Source organism: Anopheles stephensi, chromosome 3, assembly GCF_013141755.1.
Source record: "Anopheles stephensi strain Indian chromosome 3, UCI_ANSTEP_V1.0, whole genome shotgun sequence".
Taxonomy (NCBI): Eukaryota; Metazoa; Arthropoda; class Insecta; order Diptera; family Culicidae; genus Anopheles; species Anopheles stephensi.
The window spans coordinates 79602838-79619009 of record NC_050203.1 but is presented as its reverse complement, the minus strand read 5'-3'; the positions used below and the strand labels follow the sequence as shown (position 1 = coordinate 79619009).

Below are 16172 nucleotides of genomic sequence, written 5' to 3'. Positions count from 1 at the left end.
GGTCTCTCGATTGCAACAAGCCTTACAGACAAAAAGTGCTTCAGGCAGTAGTTGGCTTGTAAGGATGGTCAAATGGTGCTGGGTTGATGTAACTAATGTTTGATTATACACATTTGCTATAATTTTTCATAGGATGATATTCAAAAATCTTCGACAGGGAAAAGGTTGGTTTGAACAGTGTGGCCAAACTATTGCGTCTATTTGTTCAACTGCCAGAATGTGCATGTAAATTTGAACCAAGATCACATCAGTGACAAAAAAGTTCATTCTTATGTTCAGTTTCGTATCATGAAGTTCATTAATAGTTCCTTGTTTTGTCAATCTGCTTAGGTTTAGTAGTTTCTTTTACTAGTACAAGGTTCATGTGAGGAAGTTTTATTCAATCTATTAACTCTTAAATTAATAAAAAAATAGCTCTTTAGTAGTATCACATGCCTTAAAATGTTTCTCCAATATCCACAAGTTAAAACTAAACATTGTAAGAAAGTATTTGATATCTCTTTCTAGTAATTTACCTGCCGCCTTAAATTAAGTCATCCAACCAACCGTAACACTCGCGGCCACATTTGCTCCCGGGAATGTAAATTGACGAAATAATTTACGCCAGTAATGCCACTTAATGACCAAAGATAACAGTCAAATGCATTGCATAGCGTACCTTACACCACTACCCATTCACCATTCTGAGCCTCTGTCTGCCTTCTAATGGATCGGCAGCACAACTCTGCAAACACAATCTTCATTGAATTTCGAGCCAGATTACGCCGGGAATGTTCATGTTTGTCTCGCCACCGCTGACCAACACCGCGCATAATGGTCTCGAACCAGTTCGCAGCACCAGCACGACGCTAAACGATCATTCTCCTGCAACAGACTCACAGGAATAGCACAGGAGAAAGGTTGTCACAATCACACATTTCACCGTCCGATAATACGCATGACAACACCGGCCGATGTACGTTGCGTTGAGTTTTGAAATATTTAAATTAACCAAAATAACTGAACGCACACCGCTGATTTACTGGCTTCCTTCACCGGCCAGTGTGCGCATACCAGCGGTTGGTTCACGGCAGGAAAGAAAGGATGTAATACGGTTCGTGCGGCTCCCTGATGCTGCTGCTGTCATTATGTGCAATGCAAATGAAATAAATAAAATATTCAAATGAAATGTATGAATCGAAGCCACGCCAAATTCTGCAAGGAGCGTACTGCATCCAAGATTGCAGTTTGGTGATTATTGTTTGCCGCCGTTAATGCGCTAAATTGTTTCACCGGCCGCATTCACGGCACCGCTGGCAAGCACATCTACCGGTGCTCGTTAGGGAAGAAAGGCCGTGTCCATCTTCAACCTCCAAAAGCGGCACCGAATCTGCCGCCGCCTGTAGACGGCCAGTCTACTGGAATGACGCAAAAATTACACCCCATTACACGTTGCTTTCCCCGGTCGGACGCTTTAATCTGGCTGCATTTGCATTGCGCTGCCCGGTGCGATATTCAATTCCGACAACGGACCAACCAGTGCACGGGTAGATCAAGCAGTTTGGACGGCTAGCAAGCGTGGGATCGGTGCGGGACGCAGATATGTAAAAATGCAAATGATTATGTTAAGGCGCAAGCACGAAAAACCGCAACCATCACATTGCAATCGGAGATAACATTCTATTTTAGACGACTTAATTAGTTCTTCATCGCGTTGTGGTGGTGGTTGTTTTCTTCGCATTCTCTCATCTGGCGACAGCCAGTGTATGGAGATTTGTTTAAAGCTGTTGTTCGATCACGCATACGCATGTCAGATTATGCTTATGTTTTGTATTAACTGATCCCGCTGGTTGCGGTTTGTTAGTTTGTCAACCATGGCTGCCGAAGGTAGGGCTTGATGTTGAATAGATAAATGTGGCGAAAGGAACGAATTTGTTCGATTTGCATTTTGAACACTATCGATCGAGCTGTAGATAGAGCGGCTAAATAGATGCAAACATGGGGTGAACCCGCAAGCTGACTACTGAGTTTGAGTATGGGCAGGGGAATAAAGAGAGAGAGAGAGAGAGAGAGAGAGAGAGAGAGAAAGATGCGAAGTACCCATGCAAAGTTGTTCATAAGATCATGTAAGTAAAGAGCTCGTAAGTATAGTTGAACTGGATGCAGGATGCCTGTAAGATGCAGGAGGAGTTAATACAGAATACCAATTGAGAAACCCTAAATAGCCATCTCGAAGCTCAAGGCACCGGCCAAACCGTAGTTAGAACACTAACATCATCCTGTTATAGTCTATGGCTATGTAGAAGGGGCATTCCGGTGGACGAGGTGACAGCGGCGTCGGTCTTTACACGGCAGGACCGGCGCTCGAATCCCATTCGGACCGTTCCCCCGTAGTGAGGACTGACTATCCAAATACAAGGGATCAATAAGTCTTGTAAGATAGAAGTGGACACCTTAAGAGGTTGTTAGGCCAAACAAGAAGAAGAAGTCTTAGTACTCTCTTCCACTTATTAACCTTTGCCTGAAACTGAAGAGACTGAGAGATGACGTTGGACATGGCTGGGACAAAAGATTGGTAAAACGACAACGTTTGTCTATGAGCGATTGAGAAAACTTCTGAAGCAAATGAAGACCAAACAAGACTAAGAAATGTTGAAGATGTATAGACCTTTTTTATTCACAAAGGTTGACCTGACCGTATTGCTTGAGATGTAAAGATATTTATTAAAATTCCTTCCAAATTCTCATTCTTTGTAATTGGGCAAGCAAAAGCAACATAGGAAACCTAATAGTCAATATGAAATGATCACTAAATTAAATTGAAAATAAATAATTCTTTGATGGACAATAACCTTAACAATGAGTCACATTCCCACTCGATCACTAAGAAATCCATTTGGCCCCCATTGTCCTGTGCAGCTGTTCCCTTGACATGGTGATCAGCGTTTATGGTTAGGGTTTTTTTGCGCTACTATAAAACCTTCTACCTTCGTGACTTGTTTTGGGATCGTTTTTGGGAAAATCCATCATTCGGCATTACCGAAAGGTGAACCGTACTGTGGGCACGATCGATCGACACACAAGGCTACAATTGTGGCAGCTGGGTTAGTTTCGTTTTCGCTTCATAACCGGTACTGATCCGGTCACCGAGCCGGAAGTCACGGGAAATAGTTCTGTTACTGTGATGAAATCGAGTGGATTGGTTTCGTTTAGCGGCTGGAGCAGATTGTCTGAGCTGGTTGATGAGTGATGTCTGCTTCACTAAGACTATCTTGGATAATAACAAATTATTAATGCGTTTTGGATTGGAAATTAGATAAGAAGCGATTAAAGAGAGAATCATTACACAATATTGTTTTATGCAATAAAATTTGGTTTCTGGTAAAGAAATGAGCAGTTGTGTGATCTTCCTACAGTGAGCCATTCTCAATACCACCGACAACAAGCATCAGAGTTTTTCATTATCACTCGTCACGATGAGACTAAACTCTGCTCAGCATCTTCGTTTCTTTCTTCTTGATGCACTTGCCACAGGATGCACCACCGTCAGCAAGTGGTTGTACTACTGCACTACGCTGCACCGTTGTTACCAATTGGGAAAACAATTTACCAATCTCCACGTGTCTCTCCTCACCTTCGTCTGGCTCGCCTTACAACCCATCACATCTTTCAACGCCCCTGAACCTTGGGAGGAGAAATTGAAATTGAACAAAACATAGCGAAACCATCAAACATGAGCAAAAACACAGCGCACACACACACACACACCCGATGCAACAGCGGTAAGGCTGGGTAACCTTCGCCGAGGACTTGAAATATCGAAGAAAAATTACTTTCTCAAACCCGGGTGGTTTGCAAGAAGCGAGAGTGAGAGAGCGAGAAGTACCTGGTTCTCGAACCTACTCCCATCGCAACGAAGTCGAATCTAATTTTAGTGTTTCGCTATCAACAAAAACCCTCCGACAAGGGTTTTATGCTTGCTAAGCAACCGTGCGATCACGATCGCATCATGATGATCAGTTCCTATCGCCCGCGCGTACCGTTCTGCACCGAAACAAATTACTTCCCTGATTACGCTTCGGCTCGCAGGCTTGCCGAGTGAATCGCGGGCGAACGGGGTGAGTGGAAACGGGAGTCAATCCCTGAATAAATTGGACGAACAGTTCGAATAGTGATAAAATGTGGGGGGGGGGGGGGGGGGTGAAGGCATGAAGGGAGGAGCTGGGAGGCACCGAATTGGGTGTCGGAAAGATAAAAATTGAATCAACTCGCACCGAACGGGCGGCAGACACGAAATGCATTCGTTGAAATGCATTGAACTCCGAATGCACGGTACCGGAGGTCACACCGAGCCGGGATTGCACCTTGCCTGCAAAACGACGGGGACGCATCTATGTTTTCGTAACGAGTTCCCGAACGCCGAAGGAAGGAAATAATGAGAGAATGCACCACGATCGAGCGCAGCTGCGGTGCGTGATTGTATCTGTTTTGCGCGGTCCTGAGACGGTCGCGAGACCTTGTCACGCAATTTCGTACCCAAGCTTCTGGATAATCCGTTCCGCGGAGGCCAGCAGCTTGAGCATGCGGGGATGCATGTTTAGCAGTTGGCAGATCAGATCGTTTGCCTTCTCATTCGCTCCCGAGCACGTGGTTTGCTCGCTGCACCGGGATGTGCATTAACGCGAACGGGTGATTCGGTTCGTTGGAGATCGCGAAAGGGATTTATGGGATAAAAACGATTAGATGGTTCGTGATGAACAGGGAGGCAATGCAACTGATGTTTAATAATTCTTATTTTGAAGGTGGTTTGCAGTGAAGGAATGTGAAGAATATGTCTAGTATTTGTAATAATGATTATGATGCCTTTAAAAACTTTCTTCTCGATCAGTTATGATCTGTTTTACACTAATCGTAAGAATGTATAACAAATCGAAAAAAATATAGAAGAATGGAAGTAAAATAATTCACAAAAATAAAAGATGTAAAATAAATAAAATAAAAAAGTAACGAAAGAAATAAAATTGAAAAAGAATCAAAATAATAAAAGAAATTAAATCAAATGAATAAAAGAAATTGAAGAAATTAAAGGAAATAAAAGCATCAAACAAATAAATTATATCAAGGTGATGAAACAGATATGAAACATAAAATATCTCATTCAGTAAAATAGCTGGAATAAATAACCAAAGAAAAATTAGCAAAGTATTAAAAAAACAATCAATTTGAACGAACGAAATATTATAATTAGGGATAAATCATGCAATAAGACGTATTAATGTATTTTTTACTGCGTTTTGAAATTTCGCCTCAATCTATGCAATATGCATTACAAAAAATGTTAATTTTTTTCTATTCCTATATCACAGCTCAATGTTTGCGCTAGTTCTGATATGATATCTCTAGCAATCGCCTGAGCAGCAAGGAGGCGAAGAAAGTGCAAGAGTTCCTTACCAAGAGCTCCTCTACAAATGACGCACGAGGAGTCCAACAAACCGGGTACAAAACCACAACATGCACAATAATGTTCCCCCTGAGCGGGAGTATAATTAGATTTTGATTATTTATAGGGGGCCCGTTAGTTTGAAAGCCCGTGTTTGACAGTACGGAGCTGACTGCCGGAAAAACTCTGCCGACACTCAACTGCATCGAGGTGCAGTGTGAATCCGCAAAAAAAAACGCCCCTCGCTTCGTGTGCGTTTTGATTGTGACACGTTGTTACCGTGTCTGATGGGTGGTGATTTACTTCTGGCCCTGCGGTCCAGGTAGGTACGCTCGATAAATTGATTCGTTCACTGTAGGGGAGAACACGCCAGAAGGCACACACCGTGCGATCACACGCGATCGGTTTCGGCGGGACGTGATCGGCGTCGTTGTTCGACATGCATACCAGATAAGATTAAGTTCACACCGCCAGTGACGTGCGACGGCACGCGAATTAGCACTTTTCCCCAGTTCTTGCGCATATCAAGATCATGCGATCCGTGGGATCCGACGACGAGCGCAAACCGATGGAGGAGTCGCGCTCACGATTTACGCTTAAAACTACAAACTTGACTCGGGCCCAACTCGGGTGAACCCGCGTTTACTAAGTATCAGCCGCACGCCGCTTGGCACGCTGGCTGGTTGGTTGGGTCCAGAGAGATAGAGAAAAAAAAATGGTCCACAATTACAATTTATCATTTTCCATAAGTACCGCGAGACAAGCTAATGGTCAAGTACGGCTCGGGACGTCCCGAAACCACGGGGTTTGAGTTTGGCGAAGATGGTTTTTGCGAAGTCTGAGGTGTCTAAGATAGGGTCGTCAGGATTGCCAGTTTACATGACCTCTGCTCCGACGGTCCCTGAGGTTCCTGAGGTCCCTGGGGGAGAGCGAGAGAGACTAGAAAGTGAACCAGAGGTGGAGATCAGTTGTTTAGCGATAGGATATAATTTAGAACTGTAACAATATAATATCGGTGTGAAAGGAGACACCAGGGTGGACCAGTGGTCCAGTGGTCGCACGCTTCCAGGAAAAGGGAGGCCGTCCAAAAACGGGGCAAAACGATGCCGATGTTCGTGACTATGGAAATCAAACACGTGTCAATAGCATCTTCGGCTCGTTCGCCCGCTGCTTTGCTGTGTGAACCACGCTGACTTTCGATGTCTCTATTTGTTTTGTTATCTCGTTCAGCGGCACAAAAACTGGCTAGTTGCGCGCGTGCAGCAACGTGCAGCATCGCGCTGGCATGGGAAAGTTTGTATGGACGAATAGTTAAACTTCTAAAAATAAGCAATATCATTGGCACTGGTGATACAGTTGCACATCTCTGCGCCGGGTTTTTTGTGCCGTGTCGATGCTGAATGAAATTGTATTTGCGGTCCTGATCTCGTCCCACATTGATGAGTTCACACCGGCACTTGGGTTGAAGGGGTTTTTCCATTCTGAAGCAAGCCACAGCCAAGAATCGTATCCATACAGCAGCGGAAAATGCGTGAGCCCGCGTGCGCGCTTCACTTTCCGTCTAATTGAACGCCGAGTATTCCTGCTTAATTAACACATTAATTTTCGTCACTTAACCGTCCCGTCCCGGGTAAACCCCTGTTTGGTGCGGAATCACCACCGCTGAACCTGCAGCGGTGTGTCGTGTCGTCTGAACTCCTGACACCCGGCACATACCAGCGCGCGGACCGCGCTGCTGCCACTTATCAATTGCAGCCGAGTGCTGCCCCGTCTGCGATTCATTCATGGTCCCTTGGCATTGTGAATTGTGAATTGTGTGCGTTCTTAGACGACTGGGGTGTCATAAATTTGACACGCGGTCGCGGCATCTTGACACGTACCACCGAGTTTCCGGGTGCCTCGATGACACGGAGCTGCCATAGAAAACCGCTGTTGTGCCCATCGATCGGTGGGCGACGCATTTTCCTCATTCCAAGTTTGGACCATTGGGAATTGTCGGTATGGACACTGGGAGGCTTTTTTTTTACTTTCTCTTCTCGCCATTCTAAATATACACCGAAAACTGCAGCAGTTTTCGCAGTTCATAAAACGCTCCTCGGCGCGATTACACCACCCGACTGGTGGTAAAAATGTTTGATGTACACCACTTCAAAGAGCGGACACTATCAACATGCAATCTGCTCCAATCGGGTCTCGTTAGTGGCCGTCCTATGAATAGAGCGGTGTGTAGCAAAATAATGTAGCATAATTCAATTTGCCATCTCTGGACCAGGCCCAGGGTTGCTCCCGCACTGGGTGAGTCCCGTTGAGTGAAGGCTTTTCTCACGCTAGAAGCGCGGGCGAGGTTTAATTGCATTTTAAATGGTTTACCCTCCTTCGTATGTGATCGTGGCAGATGTGTGGTTTACTTTTTATGACTTCTTGTTTATCATCATTGATGAGCAGTGCAATGGTGCGAAGGTGAGGCTATATTTTGCAGATGAGATTTAAAATGGATGCGAATGTGCATTTGCTAACGATGCTTTAATTAGTAAATTGAGTAAGCCAAACAAACTGTACAAATTGTATTAGAATTTAATAAAATAGCGGGTCTTCCTCTATTCCTGATGCTCCTGTTGCATTTTACATTGGGCCCTACGAATAACTGACACCACTAACAGTAGGTTGCCAAGCATTTGATCAGATCAGGTCTATGATAAGTTCTTTATATTTCAAGAATTTCTGAGAACGTAATGGATCTAAAGGTCCGATAAAATTGGCTGGAGAGTATGCCGGATGTGGTTCACTATTTTTAAATCGGATCCTTGTGATCGTGGATTTTATGATTGCTGACTCATATCTATAGGAGTACTTCAGCTGTTCTTGCCATATATCCTCCAGTGTGAGTGATGAAGCACTCACTCAGGGATGACAAAATGATCCCAGCCGAACATCACTTTTAGATTTGTTTCCTTTTCATAGTTTGATGTTTTGAATCGAATATTTATAGTTCCAGGACTCATAAGCCTCTGAGTCATGGACTCTGTCCAAAAGTGAAGAAATTCTTTTAGCTATGTTCGAGAGGAAGCTGCTCAGTAGGATCTTTGGCCTCGTACGTGTGGAAGGACAATGGAAGAGCCATTACAATGACAAGCTATGCGATAATCTCACCACAACCAGACCGCCTCTGGCTATGGTGTCCTGTACAAGTCAAGAGAATGACACCGGACGAACGTGAAGTCCTTTCAGACCGCGCACATGGGCAGAGTAGGTGTGGTAATCCCAAACTGAGATGGAGTGAGGAATTTCCTTCTTGAAGCTTGAAATAATAACTCATGTACTGGTTTTGGGGTTTTCCTGGATTGAATTCTGAACAAGATTTTCTAGGCCTGCATTTAAAAGGCCCAATAAATGCAAAATTTCATAGTAATTATTTTTAAACCTTATTATAGATCCAAATTTCAAATAATTAACAAATCTTTATATAAAAAAAACATTAAAAACACCTTTTGTGAGTCATTCTTACCAAACAATCATGAGCTTAACATCGAACGATTGATTTATTCAACACCACGAAATTGAATTCCGCTTGCCCCGGGGTCTAGAAAAGATCATCGTTGTTTCTTTTTAAGACGACATCCTATGTCTAAACGATTTCGCGCCCAACCACTGTCATAGCACTGGCTATGGTTTCAAGGAGTGCCTCTTTCAATCGATCTATGAGAGAACAACAAATTTATATCGAAAAAAAGCACATTAAAAGATCAGATTTTGATCAAATCAAAATTTGCAACAACGGCTCGGGTGATGTTAGAGTTCGCCGTACTGTTCACCCCTGTTGCTGGGTGGTCGGGCTAAAGGCAAGGTCACGGAATGCGTTGTTTGGCAAGAGTTTACCATCTCGCAGTCGTTGCATAAATTGCATCGATTGTCACCTTTTTTGCTTTGCATTTGGAAGCAACAAACAAGAGGTGGAGCACTGCATTTGATCATCAAATATTGAAAATTGACTGCCCGATGGCCTTCTGGCGTCAGCGAACGTTTGAAATAAATGTTTGATTAAAATCCTATTAAATGTGGATTTTAATTTACCCAGCGCTACGCAGCACACCGGCGAGAATCCACACGCGGATGCACTGAATCGAGAATGCCCGCTGTGTGCCGAGTGTCGATAATGATACCCCTGTTTAGAATGGAATTAATGGACGCTTATACGTACCGCCTATTCCGTCCGAAGCGTCGTACTTTACGCGCGGCGTCGACCTTACCATGGGCCATCCACTCAATCCTGCTGGGCGGAGCGAATGATTAATGTGTGGTCTGGGTGGCTGGATGGTTTTATCCTATCGGTCCTTAATTACCTTCCCTTCGCATTAGCATGATAGACAGACGCTGGCGCTCGAGCTTCATCTGCCTGCGCCAGCGTTCATGTAGGTCAGTCGGTTAAATCGGCGTGCGATGGAACGTCAGAGGCCTTCTTCGGATGCTTCGGGAACCCCCTTTTTTGGCCAGGAAAGCAAGCACGGCAATCGATCTTCACCCCCTTGTGCCGTTCGATCACGGATAGCCGGAAGTGATCGTTTAAGTTATGAGCATCGTGGAGTTAAAAAACAGTGCTGTCATTCTGCAGATTTGCATTCAATCAAAAATTTCCACGTGGTTTGCAAATATGTATGCAAATACTGTTTATCGCAAACGCTTTGTACAGATGCTGTGTAGACAAATGTATGCGCGTTGTGTTTTTTTTTTATTGTTGATAAGATTAAAATATTCCCTTTTTGTTGGCAAGGGAATCAATTTTGTCAGCGAACCGAAGGAGATAGGTAACGAGAGGGACTTTGACTCGGACGGTGGTTGATTTATTGACCGAGCAATTGTTTTACATAATGATTTATGATCATCCGAGAGTGAGATGTCATACTGTGATGCTGTGAGCTTCTCTAGGAGTGTTTTCTTTTGTTGAACATAGCGGTTTGTTTCGTTGTATGCTTGTACAATGTTTTATCGCTTTATTCCGTCTTGTAAATTATACTACTTTCTTTGTTTTTTTTTAAATTGTTTTCTGTTGTTATTTTATAAACTTGTTTCATGGTTTTCGTATTTTCATTGTTTTGTTTTTGATATATTTCTCACTTGTTTTATATTATTTTCTAAATTAATTAAAAATATACTTGCATCTTTATGTTTTCTTATTTTTTGTTTTTGTTTTGTTTGTTTGTTTTATTTTATTAGTCTCTTTGATTGTACACTGCACTTTATCTTTTTTGTAATAATATTATGATGCAATCGATCTTTCAAGCTTATTAGTTAAAAGTAAATCAAATGAATTTTTCCTATCTTGACTACTAAAAATCATCAAAGTGCTTTTTATATGATATAGTTTTATTCTAGTTTTGTATTTTACATACCTGTAAATTTTCCTTTAGTTTTTTAGATTTGTTATTTCATTCAATTTTATTCACATGGATTTAAATTATTTGATCTTTATGGATTTTTCTATTTTGGAATTGCAATGTTCTTATTTGTAGTTTATTTTATTTGTTTTATTTCATTTGTTGGTTTTTCTCTTCGTTTGTTTCTTTTTTTAAACAGTTTTATATCTTTTGTTTCTATTTTTTACGTTTTATGTTGTTATTTATTTCTTGTGTCTTTTTATTATTTATATAGAGCGACCTAATCTGTTTCACTATTAGCTAATGATTATCGTTTTATCGCTATTATTACAGTTAGATACAAGACCTTATTGATCGTTTCGTTTAATATAAATCTCAATTGCTTCCAGGACTACCAGGTAAGCTGGTATCTCTTTATGTCACGGACAGGTGACACTTGCGCCACTTTATGTCATTCTCAAGCGATCGTGCTGCTCGGCAAAAGCAAGGCAGAAATGATACATGTCTGCAAATAAAAATGTTTTGTTGTCCGTGCCCACTGTTCCGAGCGCCCGTTCCGTCGGTTTTGCCCGTATAGACGAGGGACTGTTGTTTGTTACAACCTGCTCCAATCTTTCTTCTCCAAGGGTGGTTCGCCGGTCGGTGAAGAGAACAACGAAAAGCCTGCATTGCAATAAATTTCTACCACTGCCCACACGTGTTTATTTGCGCAAATGCGCATGAGCGGTGCGCTTCTCGGTACGCACGGTACGGTGCATGTTCGGTTTCCGGTTTGGTGGTGGCGTTTTAAGGCTCGGGCGCACTAGGTAGTCTCGCACCCACGTACGCTGAGGTGTGCACGGGGGTCATGTCACACACACACACACACACACACGGCACAGTTCGGCAGTCGTGTGCGAATGATTTACGGGCAGTGCTTAATGTACGTGGTGATTGTTTTAATGTGGCTGGTAATGTGGTACGATTTGAATAAAGGCAGGAACGAGAAACCTGAGGGTGGTTGGTAGAAGACTCCTTTACCGGGGCAGATCACTGCACGAAAACGTTACGCTTGTACGGGACTCGTGCAATCAGTGAGAGAACACGAAAACAGGCAACAGGCATCAAAAATTCATCGCGACGTTTCGTTTCGGGAATCGTCCTGCCCGTTTATGATTGGCTGTGAGCTTTCCGTTTTAGGGATTGGTAAAGTTTTCCCCCCATTTCAGGTCTGCTTCACACCAACGATCGCGGCTGGTTAGGAGAAACGAATTCTTAGCAAGCAATCCTACCCTAGAAATGGGCGATGGGCGATCGGAGGTATGAAAAACGGAACGAACAGATAACGACAGTACGTGACTCTCATTCATAATAACGACCACGACAAGTCGCCGTGCCGAGGAAGTTATGCTTGGATCGTGTGACGATTGCTAGGCTAAAAGGGGGGGTCTCCAGCAAGCGGGGATTATAATGAGTATCACACCTTCACCAGTTTCTAGGTGAGCATGAGTCTCTCGGCGAGCTGGTGATGCGCCCTGGATGATGCACAAATTAAAGCAGAAAAACCGTTTTCACCTAACCAGCTCCGGCGAACGAAGACATTTTGCGATTGTGATTGCGATCCTGGACAGAGGAGAGGAAAAAAATGGAATCAACAAGCCTCGTTACAAAACGCTGAGCGCTGGGAGTCTTCCCCCGTCTAGCTCTAGAGACGGGATCGTAGATAAAGTAATAAATAGCGTGTTCCAGGTTTCACCAGCAGTGCTCCTGGTGGGAAGGGATTAAGGGTGAACCGGGGACTTATAAACAGCAGTTTGCTGCTAATAAGTAATAACTCCAGAACAAGCTGTTGGCGTGTCGGCAACAGACAGGCAAACCCCGACGTGTGGTGTGCCTCGGTCCACCGTGTAGCGTGCAGGTGATGTGAGATCTGGAGGCAAAGGGTCTGCTTTTTTCCCACCGAACCAATGTACCGGCGAAGGGTCGATTAGTTTTTGCTGGTAAAATTCGATCAATTAGTTTGATAGAGTTGATCTTGCAGGTAGGCAGGTAGAAGTCGTTTCATTTTGCTGACATGCTTGTAAATGGTTATTGATTTAAAGCTCACAGCAGGCTCACTGGTGGAGATTTGGATCCGTGTGATGAGACGAGAAGGATTGGGGGGGTGCATACAATATTGAAGAATCGCTTTAAGTGATATAAATACCTTCGTTAAATATGCATCAGTAATCGGCTTGCGGAAGTGTAACAGCTCACACCGGGCGGCCAAGCCGAGGATAATGAATTATTAAGTGTAAATGAGGTGATCAATAGATCAAAAGGGCCGATTAAATTGGTGACACTTGAGCTTGGTGTGGCAGGAGGCTTCGTTCCGGACATTTGAAGTTATTTTCTTGACGTGTGCAGACATGGCGAGGATTTTCTTTTGGAAGACGAAGTAAGTATTACACATAAAAGTTCTTTAAATACTCGCTTGATCATCTTCAAAATAATTCCAGAGTGGAAAAGTTCTTCACAACTCGGGAAGTACAGCAGATAAAGCTACTTCCCTCGCTTCGTATGATTTTCTTCATTTTTGGCATCTTTTATGCATGGCCTGACGAGCGTATGGAGAAGAGCTCACTCTGGTGGTATCGTTTGAAAGGAGTGCTGTTTCGGATGTTCTTTATCTATCTTTGTACTGCGACACAGGTCGCTTACAACTTTACCGTGACGACCCGTGAGGTGAGAAGTGAGTGTTCCTTAAAATATTATTAGTATATGCTCATTGGAAAGTGAATTTCCAGGAATTATTTGAGGGAATGTTTATTCTCCTAACTCAACTGGTACTCATTCTGAAGATGGAATTCTTCTACAAGAATGTGTTTAAAATACAAAAGCTTATCCGTCGGCTAGAGGGAGAACTCTACCAACCTCGAACCGCCGAAGAAGATTAGTGAGTGTGTAAGATATTACGATTTGAGGGGCAGGAAAAATATTGAACCCAACTTCCGGATTTTGCAGTCCACTGGAACGGGCACGCAAAAAGACAACCACCTTCTGGGTGCTGTACTTTATCTTCTCCGACGGGTTAGTTACCAAGTGGCTAATAATATCGTGCATCTACACCATCATGCTCGTACCGGCGTGGCCTGTAGTGGATCATACCGCACCGTACGGGGTATTTTTAATGGTGCTCGGCTACCAATTTGTTGCTATGTTTTTAAACGCTTCTTTTAACATCTCGTGGGACTCGCTGGTTGCTGCACTGCTGGCCCTAACGAACGCTCATCTGCATCGTTTGCAGATACAGCTTATGAAGGTATGATGAGGGTTTATGGGTTTCAATGATTTAAAAACCTTTTCAAATGCAGGTAGGACATCCACAACTAAGAGGTTCGAGTGATGATAAGAGACTCGCGACGGTGGAAACGATTCCTGATCAGAAGAATTCGAAGGATGACGTTTACAACGAACTCTTGAGATGTATCGTCTTTCATCAGGAAATTACTGGGTGGGTATACTGACTTAACCTGATTCGTACTTCAAAATACTTGAAGATTTTTTTCTGATCTTCAAGATTCCTGCGAGACGTACTTAAGCTATTCAGTGGACCAATGCTGTTGCAACTCTATTGCTCCGTGTTCATTCTGTGTATTACCGAGTTTCGGCTGCTTACGGATGTGAACACAACGACAGAAACGATCAGGGCGCTCACGTACTTGATATGCTTGATCATACAGGTCGTTCAATATTGTTATTTTGGAAATGAAGTTAACTATATGGTAAGGATATTGTTTTATTGGGTGAAATAACCTTAAACACTGTAATTTATTTAACAGTCTCAAAAGGTTCATCAAGCGACGGCGTTCATGAACTACCCAGCGATGGACATTAGGACACGGAAGCTTCTGATAGCTTTCCAACAACTGTAAGTCGGCTTAGATCTATATTCCCATCTTCACTACATCAGACGCAATGTCTTTCAGAACCGCAAAAGGAATACATTGTAGTGCTAAGAAGATTTTTACGATCGAACTAAGCATGGCAACCTTCGTAACGGTAAGAGGGCGTACTTTTTTTAAAAGCTTATTAGTATGCTTATTTTATAAAATTGAGTTTTACAGATAATCAAAACATCGTACTCTTACCTGGCCGTCCTACGATCGATGACGGATTAGATTTGATTGGATGAGACGAGGCTTTCCGACTCGATAGCAAAATATTGAGCTCTTTGTGTTGCAATTAGCTTTCATGGAAGCTTAGTATTGTTTATTTGGATTTAAAAATCGTTAGAAATTAATAATTTAACCACCTCGCTGCTTAACGTCACGCCGAAGCAAGAAATATGTGTCTTATTTTTTATCTGTTGCTCTATGAAGAATACATAAAATGTTTTCAGTATCTAAAACTGTTCTTTCAACATTAAAATACAATGTAAAAAAACATCTCTCAAGGTTCAAGTAGAGAAAGAAAAACTAATCGAGATGATCTGCGAGTGCGCTCCCTGTGCCTCCTAACTAGCCACGATAATGAAGCAGAAGTCAAAGCCGTTTCTACCATTTTGCTTTTCTCACCAAACCTCGCCATGCTGCTGGTGCAAAATGTCGCTGCACCGATAGGACGAGGTGTAGATTAACACGAAAGTCGTGCAGGTCTGGCATTCGGAGAGAATAAAAATCAAATTAGATAAAGCAAACTCTCCCCAAGTTTTCCGTGTTTCGGGTTGCCTCCGTGTAGTTGTCGCGCGGTCGAAGTAACAGAAACCGGGTACGGTAGCAAAAACACGTCCCCCCCGGCCCAGGGAGGAAAAGCTTACCCATTATCAGCTTGCCAGCGGCACCTTAAGTGGAACAGAGTGAAGATGGTTCGCCCGCTGGTTCGGCTGGTGTTTCGATCAGATTGAACAGTTCGCAACAAAAAAAAAAGTCTCCACGGATACAGTATCACCTAAGGCAGGGGATAATGGCACGAGCTGGCAGCAAAAAGTTGGCAGAAGTTAAGTTGTTGATTATCGCACCTCGGATGGTAGTTGGAGGTTCGTGTACGGGTCGGTAGTTGCGAGGATTCTACACTGGAAAGCAACGAAATGGACTGGCACTGTTGCTATATTACCACGGCTTATCGGCTGTCTGTATGCTTTCTACAAGTGAACTATTACAAGAGTAGTTCCCTTTCTCTCTCTCTCTCTCTGCCTACAAGCAGTGGGAAAATTCAGCTAGAAAATACAGCACGCCCGGCACACCGCGTTTTCAATCGCAAACCGATCGCAGCAGGTTGCCGGAAAATATTGTCGATTAAACCCTTCGAACCTCTCTTTTTCTTTCTCCGTGGTTTGCTGTTTCGGCTGGGTACGGCGGGATCGTGGTGGTATATGGCACCTTCTGACCCGGTGCACGGCATCGGCAGCAGGGAGGCCAACG

At 43.4% G+C, this 16172-nt stretch overlaps 1 protein-coding gene across 1 annotated transcript; it reads left to right on the top strand.

The window, feature by feature from the left end:
- Positions 1 to 13610: 13610 nt before the first annotated feature.
- LOC118510050 (odorant receptor Or1-like) lies at positions 13611 to 14684 on the top strand. The gene is made up of 5 exons (XM_036051439.1): positions 13611 to 13705; positions 13774 to 14071; positions 14124 to 14263; positions 14330 to 14534; positions 14592 to 14684. The coding sequence occupies exons 1-5, from the start codon at positions 13611 to 13613 to the stop codon at positions 14682 to 14684; spliced, it is 831 nt and encodes a 276-aa protein (XP_035907332.1).
- Positions 14685 to 16172: the final 1488 nt, after the last annotated feature.